At 39.0% G+C, this 21087-nt stretch overlaps 3 protein-coding genes across 3 annotated transcripts; all 3 read right to left on the bottom strand.

The window, feature by feature from the left end:
* Positions 1–586: 586 nt before the first annotated feature.
* On the bottom strand, positions 587–6163 carry LOC111236072 (interferon-induced very large GTPase 1-like). The gene has a single exon (XM_022764681.1). The coding sequence runs from the start codon at positions 6161–6163 to the stop codon at positions 1367–1369; it is 4797 nt and encodes a 1598-aa protein (XP_022620402.1). The 3' UTR covers positions 587–1366.
* Positions 6164–6281: 118 nt separating this feature from the next.
* Positions 6282–10569, bottom strand: LOC111236070. The gene is made up of 8 exons (XM_022764679.1): positions 10533–10569; positions 9281–9384; positions 9135–9166; positions 8366–8615; positions 7654–8253; positions 7120–7160; positions 6688–6784; positions 6282–6343 (listed from the first exon to the last, which is right to left on the bottom strand). Exons 2-8 carry the CDS (start codon positions 9366–9368, stop codon positions 6282–6284), a joined length of 1170 nt encoding a protein of 389 aa, XP_022620400.1. The 5' UTR covers positions 9369–9384; positions 10533–10569.
* Positions 10570–11418: 849 nt separating this feature from the next.
* Positions 11419–19285, bottom strand: LOC111236069 (interferon-induced very large GTPase 1-like). The gene is given in 3 exon segments (XM_022764678.1): positions 11419–17132; positions 17244–17281; positions 19156–19285. Coding segments are annotated over 3 exon segments (5034 nt in total). The 3' UTR covers positions 11419–12266.
* Positions 19286–21087: the final 1802 nt, after the last annotated feature.

Genomic DNA, 21087 nt, shown 5'->3' with positions numbered 1-21087 from the left:
ATCTACAAGGCAAGATGGGGTTTAATGGCAGACACTTGAATTGCAGTATGGGAAATGTAGGATACAGTGGTTTTAGAGCTTGATGCAGACTAGAGACAAAAAGTCAGGACATCTTGGCCTCTGCTGCTTTTGACCATCTCCTTTTAAAAGTCTTTCTCTTGTGAGTCCCAAATAACTTAACTGAGGTGCAATACTGAATTGTAGCAGTTCTACTTAAAGGCACCAGATCACATACAAACAGAGGAACAGATCACTTAGATTACCTGTGAAACCTGGTTTTAGAAGTCCGCTCAGATACATGAAAAGTCACGATCAGAGAACAGAAGCGTGACACCTATGTGCAGAAAATGTAGCAAAAAGCTTAAGAGCCATGTGGGATTTTCTTATCAGGTTGAGAAAAGGTCAAATAGACATAAGGTGATTTTCAAGTCTTATCAAATAGAAACAGTTAGGAAGAAGACTTTACTATGAACCATGGATCAGATACAAAAGGTGGGGTCTTCTACAAACAGATGTCAGATCTCAAAGGTGGAAATTAAAACTTTGTCATTTAAGAAACAAAAAAGAAACATGGTCTTTCAATATATATGATGTAGTTATTTTTATTATGCTCATTAATAACATGAAAGGTTAAAGTCAACAGGTGTTTTTGTGTCGTCACTGAATGATCAGTTTAATAAATGATAAAATCCTTTAGAAATATTTTCCTCACATTTACAACAAAACAACAAAACTCATGCTGCTGCAGATATAATGACAGATTATTTTAAATGAGATTAACATAACACAGCTGAACACTTCAAATACATCTTCAACATAAAGCATCCTGGATCAGTTAACATGATTCAACTTAACATGTAAAGACTTATAAAAATACAAACAGGAAAAATTTGTTTAACAGGATTTTCTGATTTAAGTTTTAGAAATGAATTTCACAGGTTAAAGAAATATACCCTCCATTCTTTGTTGTAAGAAGTCGATCATCTGACAACATCTCTCATCAACCTTCTCACTCATCTTTCCATGATCACTGAACTTCAGAAGTTCAGATTTCACGTGTTTTCATTTAATAAAACTTCAAAATCTTCATTAATATTGATAAATGCATGAATTTCATAATTTCTCTTTGTCTCTTCAAAAACAAACAAATAAAAAAACATTGTGTTCTGCTTTATGTTCATTTGAACATTTTTCATATAAAGAAGTTCACACTTACAAACTTTGTAGATATTATTAACATTAGTTTTAATGCCTCACTCATTCTCCAAATTCCTATTATTCCTCTGTGTTTTATAGGAGTTTGATCCATGAAAAGTCACATGAAAACAAGTATCATCATTTTCAGCAGAGTAGTTGTGTTGTTCACTCACAGTTTGTACATTTCATCCAGACTTTTAATGGCTTCTTCTTTACTGTATTTTCTCCACTCGCTGGGAATTTCTCCTCTGCCCTGGAATTTTAATTCATGGTGGTCTTCCAGTTGTTTTTGAAATCGACACACAACCCATTTCCAGTATGTGAGTTTAGACTCATCAGGAGTGATCATCCAAGCAGCATACTCATCCCCACCCTCTGGGTACTGTTTATAAGGAATACTTTTATCTGAGTCATGATGGGGGTAAAAACTTTTATCACTTGCAACATTTGTTGTGCAGAAATCAACTTCCAGTTCCACTGTGCCTCTATGGTGCCATCCTTTAATCCCAGTGGATCGATGAAAAGGGACATTGTGCTTTTCAGGACTGTGATTTTCCATGGTGTTGGTGCAAACAGCTGCACAGAATGGACACGTTACCCAGCAGCACTTGCACAGCTGATCAATGAGGATTTGATCAGGCTTCAGTCTGAACTCATTCATCTCATTCAGTGAGAGGTTGTTCATCTCCTCCATGATGGGTTCAAGGCTTTTCTCTATCGCTTCTTTAAGAAAGTCAAAATTGTTTATGTCTCTGAAGTTTTCAGGACAAATGGAATCAAATGTCAACTGATCTCTCAGAGAACTGGTAAATTCCTCCAGCCACATGTCTGTGTCTCCTCTCTCTATTTTAACTTCCTCTGTTGCAGTAAATAAAGCCTGACTCACATGTTGTTTCATGTCTTCAACATTTTTCTTGAGTATATCCCGAGCTTTATCTTTGTGTGATGTGAAGATGTATTTCTCTACTTCCACTTTTATAAAACTCTCCACATGTTTCCTTGGTTGATGGATGTAGGTGATGAAACCACTGAAGTCCTCTTTCTCTGCCAGTGACTTCAACACATGTTTCTCCAGGTTCAATCTGTTCCCATTGAATGCTGGGAAACTGCACTTCATCTCTCCAGCTAGATCAATGGCAATCTTGTTACAGACAGCCTCAACAGTGGAAACCTTCAGTTTTTCACAGATCAGTTCTCCAAGTACAACAGCAGAAGAGTTTCCTTTACAGAAGCTTCTGAAAATGTTGTAATATTGATCCTTTTTGCTTTCTAAATAAATCAGTGCATCATTCTTCTTCTTGAATTTCTCGTGGGACTCTGAAAGCCAAGTCCCTGCTCTGTCAAACACATACAGTAAGAGATCAACTGTAAACTTCTTCTTCAGAGCAAATTTCCTCTCTGATTCAAATTCTGTCACTTTCTCTTTGACATTTTTGGCAACTTCTTGCAAATAAGTTGATCTGTAGCCTCTTGTAGCTACAGGTTTGTTCTTGATTATATTAAGTGACAGTTTTTCAAGATTGTTAATCAGGGATCTGATCAGTTGTTGCTCTTCATGCTGAAAAGTCCCTTTAATGTAACTTAATACTTTTGTACCTGTTTTTGAAACATAGTCACCAAATTGTCTAGATGTTTCCTTTTCTCTTTTGTCCCCTTCCCTCTCTTGAGGCTGTTGGCTTTTGTCACAAAGCTCCTGATACTTGGCGAGTGACACATAATGAAAGTAATCACCAGCCACTGATATGTTTTTGTATCTGCCACTGTTTTTGGAATCATTAATAAGATCCCATTCAATACCAAGCTCATGAAGGATAGTTGACTGATCTTCCTCCAAGTTGATGTCTTCAATAGGTTTTGTATCTGCAGTTAGTTCTCTCACCCAGTCGCTCCAAACAGAGTCAAACTGGTGTTTAAGTTTCTTTTCATCTTGTGTCTTGTCTTTTAACTGATGAGCGAGCTCTTTGCTCTTCTGTAGCAGCTTGTTCTCAAACTCTGTCTTCTGATCATCAAGCTTTTTACAAGCCTTCTTCTGCTGGATAACTTCATCCAGTTTTCTTTTCACTCCTCTCACCTGTTCTTCATGAAACTCCTTGATTTTGATTTCAAATGTGCCTCGCCACTGAACCAACATTTCTTTGTCTCTGTCATCATCAAAGTGCTTTGACATTTCTTTTTGGATTTCTCCATATGTTCGGCTCATTTCTTTAGAAAGATAACTGAGCTCAACCTTGTCAAGTTTTCCATTTTCAATTGTGTTGTACAGCTGGTTTTCAATGGTCAACATGTTGCTCCTCAGAGCCCAGGTCCAGTTCCCGTACTGAACCTCAAGGTTTCTGTACACTTTAATTTCAAGTGTGTTTTTGAAACTGAAAACAAAGTTTTCTTTCAACAGGGCATTCCACAGGTCGTGAATCTTGCTTTTGAACTGTGACAGAGTAATCCCAGCAGACTGTGAAGCTTTAGAGAGGATGAAGTTCTTCAGCTCTTGGATGCTCTCACTATAACCTGGATTTGGAGGAGCCATAGGTGGACTTCCCTCCCAAAGCTGGGCAAAGTATTTCACATCTTTTTGCACATCAAATGCAATGATGTCACTGAAACACTCTGCATCACAAACCTCCTCTTTGGCAGCTAGTTGGGTCATCTGGTCCAGTTTTTCTTGCAGGCGTCTCTTTCCCTCCATGTTTTTCTCTGCAGCTGAAATATCTGTCACATTCTGGTGAACAAACACACAACTTGGAGAAAGTTTGACTTTCTTCATCCTCATGAAAGCCTGAACAACAATCTGCAGAACATCTTGCATCTCAGCTGGATTCTCTCCAAAGATGTTGATCAATGTCATGTTTCCCAGACCAACAACAAATGTTGCCAGTTCATTGTCGTGGTTAAGAGCGGCGTTACCTGCTAATTCAAGAGCACGCAGTCCTTCAGTGTCCACCACCAGCACATAGTCAAACTTAAAGTCTCTCTTCATCTCCTCTGACACTTTGATCAGCTGCATGAAGGCACCCTTGGTGCATCTGCCAGCACTCACTGCAAACTGTAACCCAAACATGGCATTCAGCATTGTTGATTTTCCACTGCTTTGTAAGCCCAAAACTGACAACACAAACACTCTCTGGTCACCCAGTCTCTTGATGACTTCCTCTAAAAGACTAGAGATCCATGTCAAAGGCACATGACCTGCATCACCATCCATCAGCTCCATGGGATGTCCTGATATTATCAGCTCTGCAGCCAGCTCAGGGTATTTAGACCAGTCAGTCTGACCCCTCTTTGTTTGTCTCTGTAGAGATTTATGGGCTTCATAGATCTGCCCCATTTCTCTAAAGATGTGCTCCAAGCCAAAAGTTGCTGATTGTAGTTTTGTTGATATTTGTTCAAGCTCAGTCTGTTTTCTTTTTAGCAGATCAGGTTTGTCACGTTTCTTCTTCAGAGCCAAGACCTCAGACCACTTCTTATCATAGCTTTGGAGAATTGACGTGAGATCATCTGTGGAGAGGGCGTCTATTAAGATCTGAGTCCATTTCAGGAAATACTCTTTGTCTGTTGATGGCAAAGATGAGAGACTTTCAATGAACAACTTCACCAGTTCACTACAGGAAGCATCACATTGTTCTTTTCGTATTTTCTTCAGTTCCTGTTGCCTTTTACATTTCTCCTTCTCAACATGTCCTTTGAGGTGATACAGTTCTTTCTTTATTCTGCACCACTCATGCCACAGTCGGCCATGACAAGGGAGGAATTTATCTTTGATTTCTGAAACTTCCATCCCCTGAAGTAAATTCACTGTTTTCATAGCAGCAGATTTCCCTTTTTGGCAGACTGTGTCTTCTTCATCCACTCTGATCCCAGAGACCTCGGCCATGGTTTCAAGCTGGAAGGATGTTTGTGATCCAGACAAGATCTTTCTAATGATCCTTTTCAGTTCTTCGGAAACATCTGACTGGCTTCTGTCTTTTAGACCTATTTTGTAATTTCCCTTTTTCATCTGAACTGCAACACGATCATTATCAGTAATGAGACAAATCAGAGGCTTTGGAGACTTCAGAAGATCTGAGATAACTTCATTACTTTTGTCACCTTTTTTCAGAGTTGGTAACAGAACAACATTGACTGAAGATTTTTCAGTCAGTATCTTACGCTGTTTTTCAATCAACAGAGCATCACCATGAAGATTACAGAAGGCAGTGCAGTCAGTGAAGGCATCGTTGGGTTTTCCAGCAGGACAGTACCAGGCAATCTCTGCCACACCATCCATCAAAAGGCGAGATCTGGTGCTACCTGGGCAGTTTCTGTGGAAGAAGGTGTTGTGACGCTCGTTGATCAAAGTGTTCATCAGCTGAGATTTAGACACTGACAGTGAACCCAGGCGGAAAAATGACACCATGGGTGTCTCAGCTTTGCAGATGGGCAAACTCTTCATGGTGACAATGTTTGAATCACCCTTGATTTGAGTTGTCTTCCAGGTTTTTCTTATTTGTCTGAATGTCCACAGAGGACACTCAACATCCAGTGTGACTGGGTCAGGAACAAGCAAAGGTAAGGCGTACTGACACTGTGACAGCTTTGTCATCATGTTCTGCTTAAGGAAGCTGTCTGAGCAGTGAAATACTGCCATTTGAACGTCCATCGGATGAACATGAGTCTGATCTGATTGATCACAGTCAACGTTGGTGCTAAAAAGAGCATCTAAGTCACTGTCTTCTGTGTCAACAGTGTCAGACTCTGCAACAGATGTTGTATGGCTCACCTCAGCACTGTCTTGTCTTACAGGAATATATCTGGCTCTGTAGTCTAACATCATCAACCTCTGAAGAAAAGTATGAGCTAGATCTTCCTCAAATGTTTCATGGTCCTGTTTCACTGGTGGACCTATTTTAAGAAAATCTGTTGGACACAACTTCTGTTTGTCTTGAAGGTGAAGTCTGTGAAGCAACGTTTCAAGTTCTCTTTGATACTCCATGTTTCTATTCTTCTCTTCAGATATCACCATTGACTGCTGGAAATAATAAATAATCATTTACTGTATGTAAATTAAATGATAACATCACACGGTTATAAAGTAAAAAGTCCTCAAGTCCTTAAATAAATTTGTATTTTCTGACCTTATCCTTGTTTCCACTTGTATCCACATCTGAGGTGCCTGCAAGACAACAATGAGCTTGAACAAGAGTTGAATCAGTACATTATTCTCATTCATTCATTCATTTTCTACCGCTTATCCTCTAGTAGGGTCGCGGGGGGGCTGGAGCCTATCCCAGAATCCTTTCGGGCGAGAGACGGGGTACACCCTGAACAGGTCGCCAGTCCATCGCAGGGCAAACACACAAAGACATACAACCATTCACTATCAACCATCTCACAGTCACACCTATGGTCAATTTAGAGTATTCAATCAGCCTAGTCCCCATTTACATGTCTTTGGACTGTGGGAGTTTGGACTTGCTATTGCACAAAAACATTTTCATTAAAAAATGATTTTCTCACATGTTGCAGATGCAACAGACTTGATTTCAGACCCTCCTCCTCTCGCTGTGTTGTCATTCTTCTTCTCTGAGTGTTTTCCATTATGAACTGAGTTACACTGAGAAAACAGATGATTTAATTCAATTTAATATTAAAATAAATAGGCTACAACCATTGAGATTAAGAACACAGTGGTACACTATTCAGAGTACAACAAAACCAAAAATAAAAGTAAGGGGAACTAAATGCTGTAAAGTAGGTTTGTATTTGAGGGAGAAGAAAGTAAACTGTTCAGTAAAAGTATCTTCAGCTTCACTCATCCAGTGTCAAACCAGGAGCTTTGTGGAGTCAAACACTGTTCAAGTCTAAAGTAAAAAGGCAAAAGCTCCAATCTTTAGTTGAGGTCACAGGTGTGCTGTATGACCATGACTACAGAGAATCAAAAGATCTCACCTTTACCTGTGTTGTAGCTGCTCTCTCCTCCGGCTGATCTACTGTAGGATAACGTAAGACGCAGATTGCAGGAAAAAAACATAAGAGAAATAATTTTTAGTCAGTTAACAATTAAGATTGATTTGCGACAATTATGTGACAAAATCTTTATTTGGGCAAATGATATGTGTATTCGCACCATTGTTCCATAAGAATGATCATCTACAATAAAGAGAGATGATATAAATGCTTATTTAATTAGTTTTTTTATCCAGATTTTATGTTAATGCAACTCTTTGTGGAACTTTGTTAAATTTTTAGAGAGACAACAGAAGGGAGGATGTGAAAATATAGTGTATGTGATGTGCTTGGTCAGAGGGAGAGGTGGACACAGATGAACAGACAAAGGAAGGACACACACAACATGATGCTATGAGATATTAATAACAGAGATGTGTATATGAGGGTCGTACCGTGCGAGAAGATGTTTGTTTGTGCTGTAAAGAAATATATGAGACAGTCTGAGTAAATAAACAGTGATAAAAAAAATCTCACCTCTTTGACTGTGATGAAACACATCAGTCTTTTCTTCTTCGTGGGATTTGTGGTCCAGGTCTTCTTCCTGCTCTTTAATGTCACCACATGTCGGTCCACTGTAGCAGTGTGGATCATTGTCAGAGACCATGACGTCTATCTTTTTCAGCAGAGCTATTATTTCATGTTCATCTCTCATACTCTTTGTACATGTGTGGTATCTTTCTTCAACAAAACTGCTACAGGCTTTCAGGTCTGTCAGTGCACCGTCACATTCTTCATCTGAATCATGAGTCACGACTGTCATTAAATAAGAAAGTGATTCTTTCCCGAAAGCTTCCTCTAACCACTGCACTCCTGAGCTGTAATGGCTGCTGTGCAGACCATTTGGTACCAGTAGGAGAAAGGCATGAATCCCCTGATTTAATGGGAATTTGTGTTTGTTTGTGTTTTGTTGATCAAGCATGTTAATGACACAGATGTGTCGACCACACAAATCATACAGTTTGGATGAAAACTGCTCGTCATGTGTTTGATCGTCATGGTCAAGTAAGATGTTATCTAATCCAACCTCAATAGAGTTTGTGTCACCAGTTAACACAAGAGTGAGCTCAGGCATCACTGAAACAAAAAGAACATATGTATGTTATATATTGAAATAATGTTCTCATAGTTTTGTTTGTGATTTTGCTGAAAGTTAAAACAAATGAAAAAGAAATGAAATGATTCTCACGTTCTTTGATGTTTGTAGAAACAGTCTGAGATGTTGGACTTGTGTCCGTCAATGTTTCACTCTCCTCTGCAGACAGCTCACCAACGCTGGTGCTGCTTACAGTGTCAACCTCTTTGACTTCATCAGCCTCTCCTGCTGAAGGGTCAAAGTCTGGTACAGATGGTACAGACTCCATTTCAGACTCTCGTCCTGTGGTTGTATCGTTCTGCTCTGGATGTTCAGCTTCACCAGGTTCAGTCACTGAACCAGACTGAGAAAATAATTGATTTCATGTAACGATTAGTTCTCCAGGTTAGAGCCACTGACATTAAAATATTTTCATCAGGAAACCAAAACTAAGAAAAGTGCATCATTCTGCAGCCACTGAAATGTTAGCAGGTCTGACCCAGTAAGATTCCTGTTGTGACTTTCACATTAAAGTGACCAAGGTGGTTATTCAGACGTGAGACCAGCGTGTTAAACTATCATCACATTAATGTGAAGGTGTGCATGTCTGCAGGTGGGATATCAATATAATAAAAAGCTTTCTTTGTTTTGTGAAGTTAACTCATCCACTGACAAACATGAAGCAGCTCATGAAATGAAAACCGGCTCAGTTCTAGAAGAAAACATCATTTCACAGGTCTGATGTTTGGACAGTGTGTGTATTCTGAAAAATGTTATAATTTTAGATTTAGGGAAGGACTCACTTGTGGTAAATGATGACATGACTTTAAAAAAGGGATACTGTGAGAATAAATACAGCTGTATGATGGTGACTGATCTTTACCTTGGTTTGAGCTGAACTTTCTTCCAGCTCATCTACTGACAGGTCATGTAAGAAAAAACAGATTGAACAGGATCAGCATAAAAACAATATGTGTTTTGTCAACAATTCTTAATTTATGAATGTTTGTATTGTCAGTTTCAGATTACCTTTGTCATCTGTCACAGATGATATTACAGACTCTCCTCCTCCTCCTCCTCCTCCTGCTGCTGTGTTATCATGGTTCTCCACCTCCATCTCATCAGCTGCTCATCTTTACAGTCAGAAGAGCCATTCAGAAAAAAGCGATAATTAACTAAATGAAAATGCACGACACTATTCAAACTGACTCAAAAAATGATTTGATCAGGAGAACATAAAACCTAGTTCTTCTCTTTGTGAAAGTAAGTCTAACATAAAATACTTTGGTCAACATCTTGAAGATTGAACTGAAGGAGAAATGTTGTAAATATTGACAAACTTTTTCTCTTAAAATGCAAGTGCGAATTTTCTGTGTATTTTGCTGAAATAATTTCAAAGTGAGCAAACATGACATTTTCAAAATGGCGAATGATAGTGAAGGGAACTGAAGCTTAGTGGAAGTTCAGTCAGGAAGACTATGTCCTTGTGCACTGTTTCTGAGTCTAACTATAATCTCCACCCATGTTGCTCCACTTCCTAATTGTCAACGTCTCTTCCTTCTGTTCAAATTCTATTTAAATTTTTCTCTTTTTTTCTTAAATGTGTCTTTATCAACCAGCATGCATGCCACACCAACCCCTCCTTGTGAAAACTAAACCACTGTGTCTCAGACAAACTGTTGTTCAACCGCATCAAAAGTGAAAGTAAGGGGCGTCGTGTGGCGTAGTGCTATAAGCAGGCGCTCCATGTGTAGAGGCCACAGTCCTTGCTGCAGTTGGCCCCAGTTCAAGTCCTGCATCGGACAACCCTTGCTGCATGTCATTCCCCCTCTCTCTACCTCCCCATTTCCTGTGTCTCTACTGTACTATCAAATAAAGACATAAAAAAGCCCAAAAAATAAACTTTAAAAAAAGTGAAAGTAAAAAATATTTTTCCACACGCAGTTCAGACGATCACACTTCACAAAGTAGAACTTCCACCTCTGTTAAATACCGTTTATATTGTAATTAGCATGTTTATGAATCACGTGCACAGTATCCATGATTTAAACAATGAAGATTCAAGATCAAGATTTCAGTTATGAGTTCAACTCATGAAAAAAAGATCAAATCTGAAGTCAAGATAAAATAAACGTGTCTCTGCACAGCAAGTGTTCACAATAAAACCTCTTCCACACAGAGCAGTCAAGATTTAAAGAACAAATATCAAAGTAAGGAAACTGAAGTTTGTATTAAAGCAGTCAATGTCTGTTATACACATTATATTAATGTACAAACTCACCTTTGTTTCGTGTTTCCTCAGCTCAGTCTGATCTGTGTAGATGAACCTGTCTTGTGAATCCTAACGGTTGTTACTAGGCTTTATATACTGATCAGAGGATTTTATTCTGGGTTCCCCCCTGCTCTGAACAAATCAGATGTGACGTGAGAGGCGTGAGGATCTGAGAAAGTGAGATTAACTGTTCTTTCTGTTTTGATTTCCCTGAAACGTTGTGACTTAGAGGAAAGTAACAAATACATCGTCATACATGTTGAAGCAATTATACATTGATGTAAATGTGACTTGATGCCTTATTTTTCTAAAGTATTTTAGCTTTTTGATATTGTCTTTACATAAAAGTGTTAGCAAGACACAATTAATTTATATTTTATTTGGTAAGACAGCTGTCTGTGAAGAACAGCTGTTGTTGTTGCACTGTGTTGAAGATGAAAAGATATTTAGGTTAAAATAGATCAGATTTAGTTAAAATGTGACAGTCTTTTATAAAGGATATACATTGTATAGTTTATGCTGTGACAAGTTAAAATGCTGAACTCAGCCAATGAGCCTCTACATTACTATTGAAGCCGTCTATGAAAAATGTGTGTTACCTGGCAGTTCTCCTTCAAGGCACCAGATCACATACAAACAGAGGAACAGTCGACTGAGAGTCCCTGTGAAACCTGGTTTTAGAAATCATCTCAGATACATCAGAAGTCACAATCTGTAACTGGATTTTACTGCTGCCTGAATTTGATGTCATCTGTGACTGAAAACATACATGCTGGGAAACTGGGATAGAAAAATGATCAGCCAGAGAACAGAAGCGTGACACCTATGTGCAGACAACGTAGCAGAAAGCTTAAGAGCCATGTGGGATTTTCTTATCAGGTTGATTTTTAATAAATGATAAAATCCTTTAGAAATATTTTCCTCACATTGACAACAAAACAACAAAACTCATGCTGCTGTAGATATAATGACAGATTATTTTAAATGAGATTAACATAACACAGCTGAACACTTCAAATACGTCTTCAACATAAAGCATCCTGGATCAGTTAACATGATTCAACTTAAAATGTAAAGACTTACAAAAATACAAACAGGCAAAACTTGTTTAACAGGATTTTCAGATTTAAGTTTTAGAAATGAATTACACAGGTTAAAGAAATATACCCTCCATTCTTTGTTCTAAGAAGTCGATCATCTGACAACATGTCTCTCATCAACCTTCCCACTCATCTTTCCATGATCACTGAACTTCAGAAGTTCAGATTTCATGTATTTTCATTTAGTAAAACTTCAAAATATTCATTAATACATTCATCAAATTCATCATTTCTCTTTGTCTCTTCAAACAAAATAAATGGAAAGATTACATATTGTCTTCTGTTTCACCTTCATCAAAACATTTATCTTTAAGAAGTTCACATTAACCATTTTAATAGATGACATATTGATTTAATACTAATATTAACATATCTATTTTTGACTCACTCCATCCTCCATATCATTATTGCTGTTCTGTGCTCTACTGTTATAAGTATTAATTTGTATAAAGCTATCAGACTTGTGTTTACTGTAATTTGTAATGATTCATTTACTGTCCACATTTATTATTCACAGGCAGAAAAACCTGTCAATGATAAAATCAGTAAAAGTCTGTGAATGTTGTTTTATAGGAGTTTGATTCATGAATAGTCACATGGAAACAAGTATCATCATTTTCAGCAGAGTAGTTGTGTTGTTCACTCACAGTTTGTACATTTCATCCAGACTTTTAATGGCTTCTTCTTTACTGTATTTTCTCCACTCGCTGGGAATTTCTCCTCTGCCCTGGAATTTTAATTTATAGTGTTCTTCCAGTTGTTTTTGAAATCGATACACAAACCATTTCCAGTATGTCAGATTGGACTCATCAGGGGTAATTCTCCAGTCAGCAAACATTGGTCCAGCAGTTCGGTACTTTTTATAGGGAACGAGCTTATCTGAATGTGAATCAGGATAAAATTTTCCATCACTTGCAACTAAAGTTGTGCAGAAATCGATGACCAATTTCACTGTGCCTCTATAGTGCCATCCTTCAATCCCAGAGGGGCGATGAAAAGGGACACTGTGGTCATTAGGACTGTGATCTTCAGTGGTGTTGGTGCAAACAGCTGCACAGAATGGACACGTTACCCAGCAGCACTTGCACAGCTGATCGATAAGTATCTGATCAGGCTTCAGTCTGAATTTTTTCATCTTATTCAGTGAGAGGTTGTTCATCTCCTTCATGATGGGTTCAAGGCCTTTCTCTATCTCTTCTTTCAGAAACTCAAAACGGTTTATGTCTCTGAAGTTTTCAGGACAAATGGAATCAAATGTCAGATCATCTTTTAGAGAACTGGTAAATTCCTCCAGCCACATGTCTGTGTCTCCTCTCTGGGTTTTGACTTTCTCTGTTGCAGTAAATAAAGCCTGACTCACATGTTGTTTCATGTCTTCAACATTTTTCTTGAGTATATCCCGAGCTTTATCTTTGTGTGATGTGAAGATGTATTTCTCTACTTCCACTTTTATAAACCTCTCCACATGTTTCCTTGGTTGATGGATGTAGGTGATGAAACCACTGAAGTCCTCTTTCTCTGCCAGTGACTTCAACACATGTTTCTCCAGGTTCAGTCTGTTCCCATTGAATGCTGGGAAACTGCACTTCATCTCTCCAGCTAGATCAATGGCAGTCTTTTTACAGACAGCCTCAACAGTGGAAACCTTCAGTTTTCCACAGATCAGTTCTCCAAGTACAACAGCAGAAGAGTTTCCTTTACAGAAGCTTCTGAAAATGTTGTAATATTTATCCTTTTTGCTTTCTAAATAAACCAGTGCATCATCCTTCTTCTTGAATTTCTCGTGGGACTCTGAAAGCCAAGTCCCTGCTATGTCAAACACATACAGTAAGAGATCAACTGTAAACTCCCTCTTCAGAGCAAATTTCCTCTCTGATTCAAATTCTGTCACTTTCTCTTTGACATTTTTGGCAACTTCTTGCAAGTAAGTTGATCTGTAGCCTCTTGTAGCTACAGGTTTGTTCTTGATTATATCAAGTGACTGTTCTTCAACTTCGTCAATGAGGGATCTGAAGCATTTTTGTTCTTCATATGGTAAAGAATTGCTTGATGTATATAATTCTTTTTTATGTGTTCTTTTTTGTGTTGACACACATCGAAATTTCTTTTTAAAAGACACCCATCGAGTTCTCCATGAATATCCTCCTTGCCCATTTGCGTTCTTGTTTACCATCTTTTCATCTTCTGATTGTTGGCTTTCGTCACAAAGCTCCTGATACTTGGTGAGTGTCACATAATGAGAGTAATCACCAACTTCTGATATGTTTTTGTATCTGCCACTGCTTTTGGATTCATTAATAAGAGCCCATTCAAAACCAAGCTCATGAAGGATAGTAGACTGATCTTCCTCCAAGTTGATGTCTTCAATAGGTTTTGTATCTGCAGTTAGTTCTCTCACCCAGTCTCTCCAAACAGAGTCAAACTGCTGTTTAAGTTCCTCTTCATCTTGTGTCTTGTGTTTTAACTGATGAGCGAGCTCTTTGCTCTTCTGTAGCAGCTTGTTCTCAAACTCTGTCTTCTGATCATCAAGCTTTTTACAAGCCTTCTTCTGCTGGATAACTTCATCCAGTTTTCTTTTCACTCCTCTCACCTGTTCTTCTTGAAACTCCTTGATTTTGATTTCAAATGTGCCTCGCCACTGAACCAACATTTCTTTGTCTCTGTCATTATCAAAGTACTTTGACATTTCTTTTTGGATTTCTCCATATGTTCGGCTCATTTCTGTAGAAAGATAACTGAGCTCAACCTTGTCAAGTTTTCCATTTTCAATTCTGTTGTACAGTTGGTTTTCAATGGTCAACATGTTGCTCCTCAGGGCCCAGGTCCAGTTCCCATACTGAACCTCAAGGTTTCTGTACACTTTAATTTCAAGTGTGTTTTTGAAACTGAAAACAAAGTTTTCGTTCAACAGGGCATTCCACAGGTCATGAATCTTGCTTTTGAACTGTGACAGTGTCATCCCAGCAGACTGTGAAGATTTGGAGAGGATGATGTTCTTCAGCTCTTGGATGCTCTCACTATAACCTGGATTTGGAGGAGCCATAGGTGGACTTCCCTCCCAAAGCTGGGCAAAGTATTTGACATCTTTTTGTACATCAAATGCAATGATGTCACTGAAACACTCTGCATCACAAACCTCCTCTTTGGCAGCTAGTTGGGTCATCTGGTCCAGTTTTTCTTGCAGGCGTCTCTTTCCATCCATGTTTTTCTCTGCAGCTGAAATATCTGTCACATTCTGGTGAACAAACACACAACTTGGAGAAAGTTTGACTTTCTTCATCCTCATGAAAGCCTGAACAACAATCTGCAGAACATCTTGCATCTCAGCTGGATTCTCTCCAAAGATGTTGAGTAATGTCATGTTTCCCAGACCAACAACAAAAGTTGCCATTTCATTGTCGTGGTTAAGAGCGGCGTTACCTGCTAATTCAAGAGCACGCAGTCCTTCAGTGTCCACCACCAGCACATAGTTGAACTTAAAGTCTCTCTTCATCTCCTCTGACACTTTGATCAGCTGCATGAAGGCACCCTTGGTGCATCTGCCAGCATTCACTGCAAACTGTAACCCAAACATGGCATTCAGCATTGTTGATTTTCCACTGCTTTGTAAGCCCAAAACTGACAACACAAACACTCTCTGGTCACCCAGTCTCTTGATGACTTCCTTTAAAAGACTAGAGATCCATGTCAAAGGCACATGACCTGCATCACCATCCATCAGCTCCATGGGATGTCCTGATATCATCAGCTCTGCAGCCAGCTCAGGGTATTTAGACCAGTCAGTCTAACTCCTCTTTGTTTGTTTCTGCAGAGATTTATGGGCTTCATAGATCTGCCCCATTTCTCTAAAGATGTGCTCCAAGCCAAAAGTTGCTGACTGCAGTTTTGTTGATATTTGTTCAAGCTCATTTTGTTTTCTTTTTACCAGATCAGGTTTGTCACATTTCTTCTTCAGAGCCAAGACCTCAGACCACTTCTTATCATAGCTTTGGAGAATTGACATGAGATCGTCTGTGGAGAGGGCGTCTATTAAGATCTGAGTCCATTTCAGGAAATACTCTTTGTCTGTTGATGGCAAAGATGAGAGACTTTCAGTGAACAACTTCACCAGTTCACTACAGGAAGCATCACATTGTTCTTCTCGTATTTTCATCAGTTCCTGTTGCCTTTTACATTTCTCCTTCTCAACGTTTCCTTTGAGGTGATACTGTACCTTGTTTATTCTGCACCACTCATGCCACAGTCGGCCATGACAAGGGAGGAATTTATCTTTGATTTTTGAAACTTCCATCCCCTGGAGTAAATTCACTGTTTTCATAGCAGCAGATTTCCCTTTTTGGCAGACTGTGTCTTCTTCATCCACTCTGATCCCAGAGACCTCAGCCATGGTTTCAAGCTGGAAGGATGTTTGTGATCCAGACAAGATCTTTCTAATGATCCTTTTCAGTTCTTCAGAAACATCTGACTGGCTTCTGTCTTTTAGACTAATTTTGTAATTTCCCTTTTTCATCTGAACTGCACCACGATCATTATCAGTAATGAGACAAATCAGAGGCTTTGGAGACTTCAGAAGATCTGAGATAACTTCAGTACTTTTGTCACCTTTTTTCAGAGTTGGTAACAGAACAACATTGACTGAAGATTTTTCAGTCAGTATCTTAAGCTGTTTTTCAATCAACAGAGCATCACCATGAAGATTACAGAAGGCAGTGCAGTCAGTGAAGGCATCGTTGGGTTTTCCAGCAGGACAGTACCAGGTAATCTCTGCCACACCATCCATCAAAAGGCGAGATCTGGTGCTACCTGGGCAGTTTCTGTGGAAGAAGGTGTTGTGACGCTCGTTGATCAAAGTGTTCATCAGCTGAGATTTAGACACTGACAGTGAACCCAGGCGGAAAAATGACACCATGGGTGTCTCAGCTTTGCAGATGGGCAAACTCTTCATGGTGACAATGTTAGAATCACCCTTGACTTTAGTTATCTTCCAGGTTTTTCTTATTTGTCTGAATGTCCACAGAGGACACTCAACATCCAGTGTGACTGGGTCAGGAACAAGCAAAGGTAAGGCGTACTGACACTGTGACAGCTTTGTCATCATGTTCTGCTTAAGGAAGCTGTCTGAGCAGTGAAATACTGCCATTTGAACATCCATTGGATGAACATGAGTCTGATCTGATTGATCACAGTCATTGTTGTTGCTAAAAAGAGCATCAAAGTTACTGTCTTCTGTGTCAAAAGTTTCAGACTCTGCAACAGGATTTGAGTGGCTGACCTCAGCACTGTCTTGTCTTACAGGAATATATCTGGCTCTGTAGTCTAACATCATCAACCTCTGAAGAAAAGTTTGAGCTAGATCTTCCTCAGATGTTTCATGGTCCTGTTTCACTGGTGGAACTATTTTAAGAAAATCTGCTGGAGACAACTTCTGTTTGTCTTGAAGGTGAAGTCTGTGAAGCAGTGTTTCCGTGTTTTTGTGATATTGCATGTCATTGCAAAATTTCACTGATTGCTGTAAAAAAAAAAACAAATAACCATTTACTGTATGTAAATTAAGTGGTAACATCACATGGTTATAAAGTAAAAAGTCATCAAGTCCTTAAATAAATTTGTATTTTCTGACCTTATCATTGTTTCCACTCATATCCACATCTGAGGTGCCTGCAAGACAACAATGAGCTTGAACAAGAGTTGAATCAATACATTCTTCTCATGTTCACAGTAAATAATTTTGTATGTTAGTTAGTTCGTAATTTCTTTGAATTTGGAGTTCTTTTTGTTCTTGCAAAATAAAATAATTCATTCAAAATTATTTTCTCACATGTTGCAGATGGAACAGACTCTCCTCCTCTCGCTGTGTTGTCATTCTTCTTCTCTGGGTGTTTTCCATCATTAACTGAGTTACACTGAGAAAACAGGTGATTTAATTCAATCTTAAAATAAATAGGTTACAACCATTGATATTAAGAACACAATGGTACACTATTTAGAGTACAAGAAAACCAAAAATAACAGTAAGGGAAACTAAAAGCTGTAAAGTAGGTTTGTATTTGAGGGAGAAGAAAGTAAACTGTTCAGTAAAAGTATCTTCAGCTTCTCTCATCCAGACTACAGAGACTCACCTTTACCTGTGTTGTAGCTGCTCTCTCCTCCAGCTGATCTGCTGTAGCTGCTCTCTCCTCCGGCCGATCTACTGTAGCTTCTCTCTCCTCCAACTGATCTACTGTAGCTGCTCTCTCCTCTGGCTGATCTGCTGTAGCTGCTCTCTCCTCCGGCCGATCTACTGTAGCTTCTCTCTCCTCCAACTGATCTACTGTAGCTGCTCTCTCCTCCGGCCGATCTACTGTAGCTGCTCTCTCCTCCAGCTGATCTACTGTAGCTGCTCTCTCCTCCAGCTGATCTACTGTAGCTGCTCTCTCCTCCGGCCGATCTACTGTAGCTGCTCTCTCCTCCAGCTGATCTACTGTAGCTGCTCTCTCCTCCAACTGATCTACTGTAGCTGCTCTCTCCTCCGGCCGATCTACTGTAGCTGCTCTCTCCTCCGGCCGATCTACTGTAGCTGCTCTCTCCTCCAACTGATCTACTGTAGCTGCTCTCTCCTCCGGCCGATCTGCTGTAGTTGCTCTTTCCTCCAACTGATCTACTGTAGCTGCTCTTTCCTCCAGCTGATCTGCTGTAGTTGCTCTCTCCTCCGGCTGATCTACTGTAGCTGCTCTTTCCTCCAGCTGATCTGCTGTAGCTGCTCTCTCCTCCAACTGATCTACTGTAGCTGCTCTCTCCTCCAACTGATCTACTGTAGCTGCTCTCTCCTCCAACTGATCTACTGCAGCTGATCTCTCCTCCAACTGATCTACTGTAGCTGCTCTCTCCTCCGGCCGATCTACTGCAGCTGATCTCTCCTTCGGCTGATCTGGGCAGGGTAACGTAACAAGCAGATTGCAGGATCAAACATAAAAGAAATGATTTAAATGCTTATTTCATCTTAATTAAGTTAATTAATTTCAGTTAATTAATCTTTTTTTTTGTTATTCAGATTTTGTGGTAATGCAAATTTTAGTGCAACTTGTTAAATTTTTAGAGAGACAAAAGAAGGGAGGACGTGAAAATATAGTGTATGTGATGTGCTTGGTCAGAGGAAGAGGTGGACACAGATGAACAGAAAAAGGAAGGACACACACAACATGAGATAGATAGATAGATGCATCGGAGACACTCACAGCGGCTGTATGAGCTGAACTGTTAATCTTAGCTGAAATAATGAGGTGTTTTCTGCATTAAAACACTATGTTCTTTGGTTAAATGAAGTTCTACAGTTAAACATGCAGATATTTTGGTTTTAAAGTCTTGTTCGTGTATCCTGGGAAAAAGAATCATTTGAGATGTTGGGGCCAAAATATGTTCTTTTCTAGATACATTATGATAGATAGATAGATAGATAGATAGATAGATAGATAGATAGATAGATAGATAGATAGATAGATAATCTTATGAAACAGTGTAGGTGCAATCTGTGAACAGCAACATCAAAATCTCACCTATTTGACTTTGCTGAAACACATCAGTCTTTTCTTCTTCGTGGGATTCGTGGTCCAGGTCTTCTTCCTGCTCTTTAATGTCACCACATGTCGGTCCACTGTAGCAGTGTGGATCATTGTCAGAGACCATGACGTCTATCTTTTTCAGCAGAGCTATTATTTCATGTTCATCTCTCATACTCTTTGTACATGTGTGGTATCTTTCTTCAACAAAACTGCTACAGGCTTTCAGGTCTGTCAGTGCACCGTCACATTCTTCATCTGAATCATGAGTCACGACTGTCATTAAATAAGAAAGTGATTCTTTCCCGAAAGCTTCCTCTAACCACTGCACTCCTGAGCTGTAATGGCTGCTGTGCAGACCATTTGGTACCAGTAGGAGAAAGGCATGAATCCCCTGATTTAATGGGAATTTGTGTTTGTTTGTGTTTTGTTGATCAAGCATGTTAATGACACAGATGTGTCGACCACACAAATCATACAGTTTGGATGAAAACTGCTCGTCATGTGTTTGATCGTCATGGTCAAGTAAGATGTTATCTAATCCAACCTCAATAGAGTTTGTGTCACCAGTTAACACAAGAGTGAGGTCAGGCATCACTGAAACAAAAAGAACATCTGTATGTTATATATTTAAATAATGTTCTGTTAACCTCTTTGACCTCATCAGCCTCTCCTGCTGAAGGGTCAAAGTCTCCAAATTAGAGATTAGTTTAATAAGTTTTCATGATTCTTCACAATGTTTGAAACTTGAAACTGAAATATAATTTATAAAACTTGTGATTTCTTCAGTCAGTTCTTCATGAACATCTTACCTTTCTCATCGGTTGCAGATGGTACAGACTCCATTTCAGACTCTCGTCCTGTGGTTGTATCATTCTGCTCTGGATGTTCAGCATCACCAGGTTCAGTCACTGAATCAGACTGAGAAAATAATTGATTTCATGTAACGATTAGTTCTCCAGGTTAGAGCCACTGACATTAAAGTATTTTCATCAGGAAACCAAAACTAAGAAAAGTGCATCATTCTGCAGCCACTGAAATGTTACCAGTTCTGACCCAGTAAGATTCCTGTTGTGACTTTCACATTAAAGTGACCAAGGTGGTTATTCAGACGTGAGACCAGCGCTTTAAACTGTCATCACATGAATGTGAAGGTGTGCATGTCTGCAGGTGGGATATCAATGTAATAAAAAGCTTTCTTTGTTAAAGTTTTGTGAAGTTAATTCATCCACTGCCAAACATGAAGAAGCTCATGAAATGAAAACCTGCTCAGTTCTAGAAGAAAACATCATTTCAAAGGTCTGATGTTTGGACAGTGTGGACACTGTGTGTTATGAAAGGTTTTATGAATTTAGATTTAGGGAAGGATTCTCTTGTGGTAAATGCTAATGTGACTTAGAAAAAAAGGGGATACTGTGAGAATAAATACAGCTGTATGATGGTGACTGATCTTTACCTTGGTTTTATCTGAACTTTCCTCCAGCTCATCTACTGACAGGTCATGTAAGAAAAAACAGATTGAACAGGATCAGCATAAAAACAATATGTGGTTTGTCAACAATTCTTAATTTATTAATGTTTATAATGTCAAACTTTCAAATTACTTTTATCATTTGTCACAGATGATATTACAGATTTGATTTCAGACTCTCCTCCTCCTCCTCCTCCTCCTGCTGCTGCTGTGTTATCATGGTTCTCCACCTCCATCTCATCAGCTGCTCATCTTTATGTTCATAAGACAGAGCCATTCAGACAAAAGTGATAATTAACTATCACTGGAAAATGCATGTTATGTTGAAACCAATTCAGAAAATGATTTGATCAGGAGAATATAAAGTACAACATCTAACATTAAATATTTTGGTGAACACCTTGAAGATCTTGCACAATTCCTCCTTGTGAAAACTAAATATCACACAGATAAACTGT

This window comes from Seriola dumerili, unplaced genomic scaffold (genome assembly GCF_002260705.1).
Source record: "Seriola dumerili isolate Sdu_G_001 unplaced genomic scaffold, Sdu_1.0 BDQW01000563.1, whole genome shotgun sequence".
In the NCBI taxonomy this organism is placed as follows: domain Eukaryota; kingdom Metazoa; phylum Chordata; class Actinopteri; order Carangiformes; family Carangidae; genus Seriola; species Seriola dumerili.
Note: the sequence above shows the minus strand (reverse complement) of the source record. Positions and strands in the feature narration are given on the sequence as shown.

Coding starts and splice junctions, on each gene's coding strand:
- LOC111236072 (XM_022764681.1), bottom strand. CDS start 6,163: ATGGAGTATCAAAGAGAACTTGAAACGTTGCTTCACAGACTTCACCTT.
- LOC111236070 (XM_022764679.1), bottom strand. CDS start 9,368: ATGGAGGTGGAGAACCATGATAACACAGCAGCAGGAGGAGGAGGAGGA. Junction 6,785..7,119: donor CAGCTACAACACAGGTAAAG/GTGAGATCTTTT, acceptor CTGTTTTCTCAG/TGTAACTCAGTTCATAATGG. Junction 6,344..6,687: donor GTCTGTTGCATCTGCAACAT/GTGAGAAAATCA, acceptor GTTGTCTTGCAG/GCACCTCAGATGTGGATACA.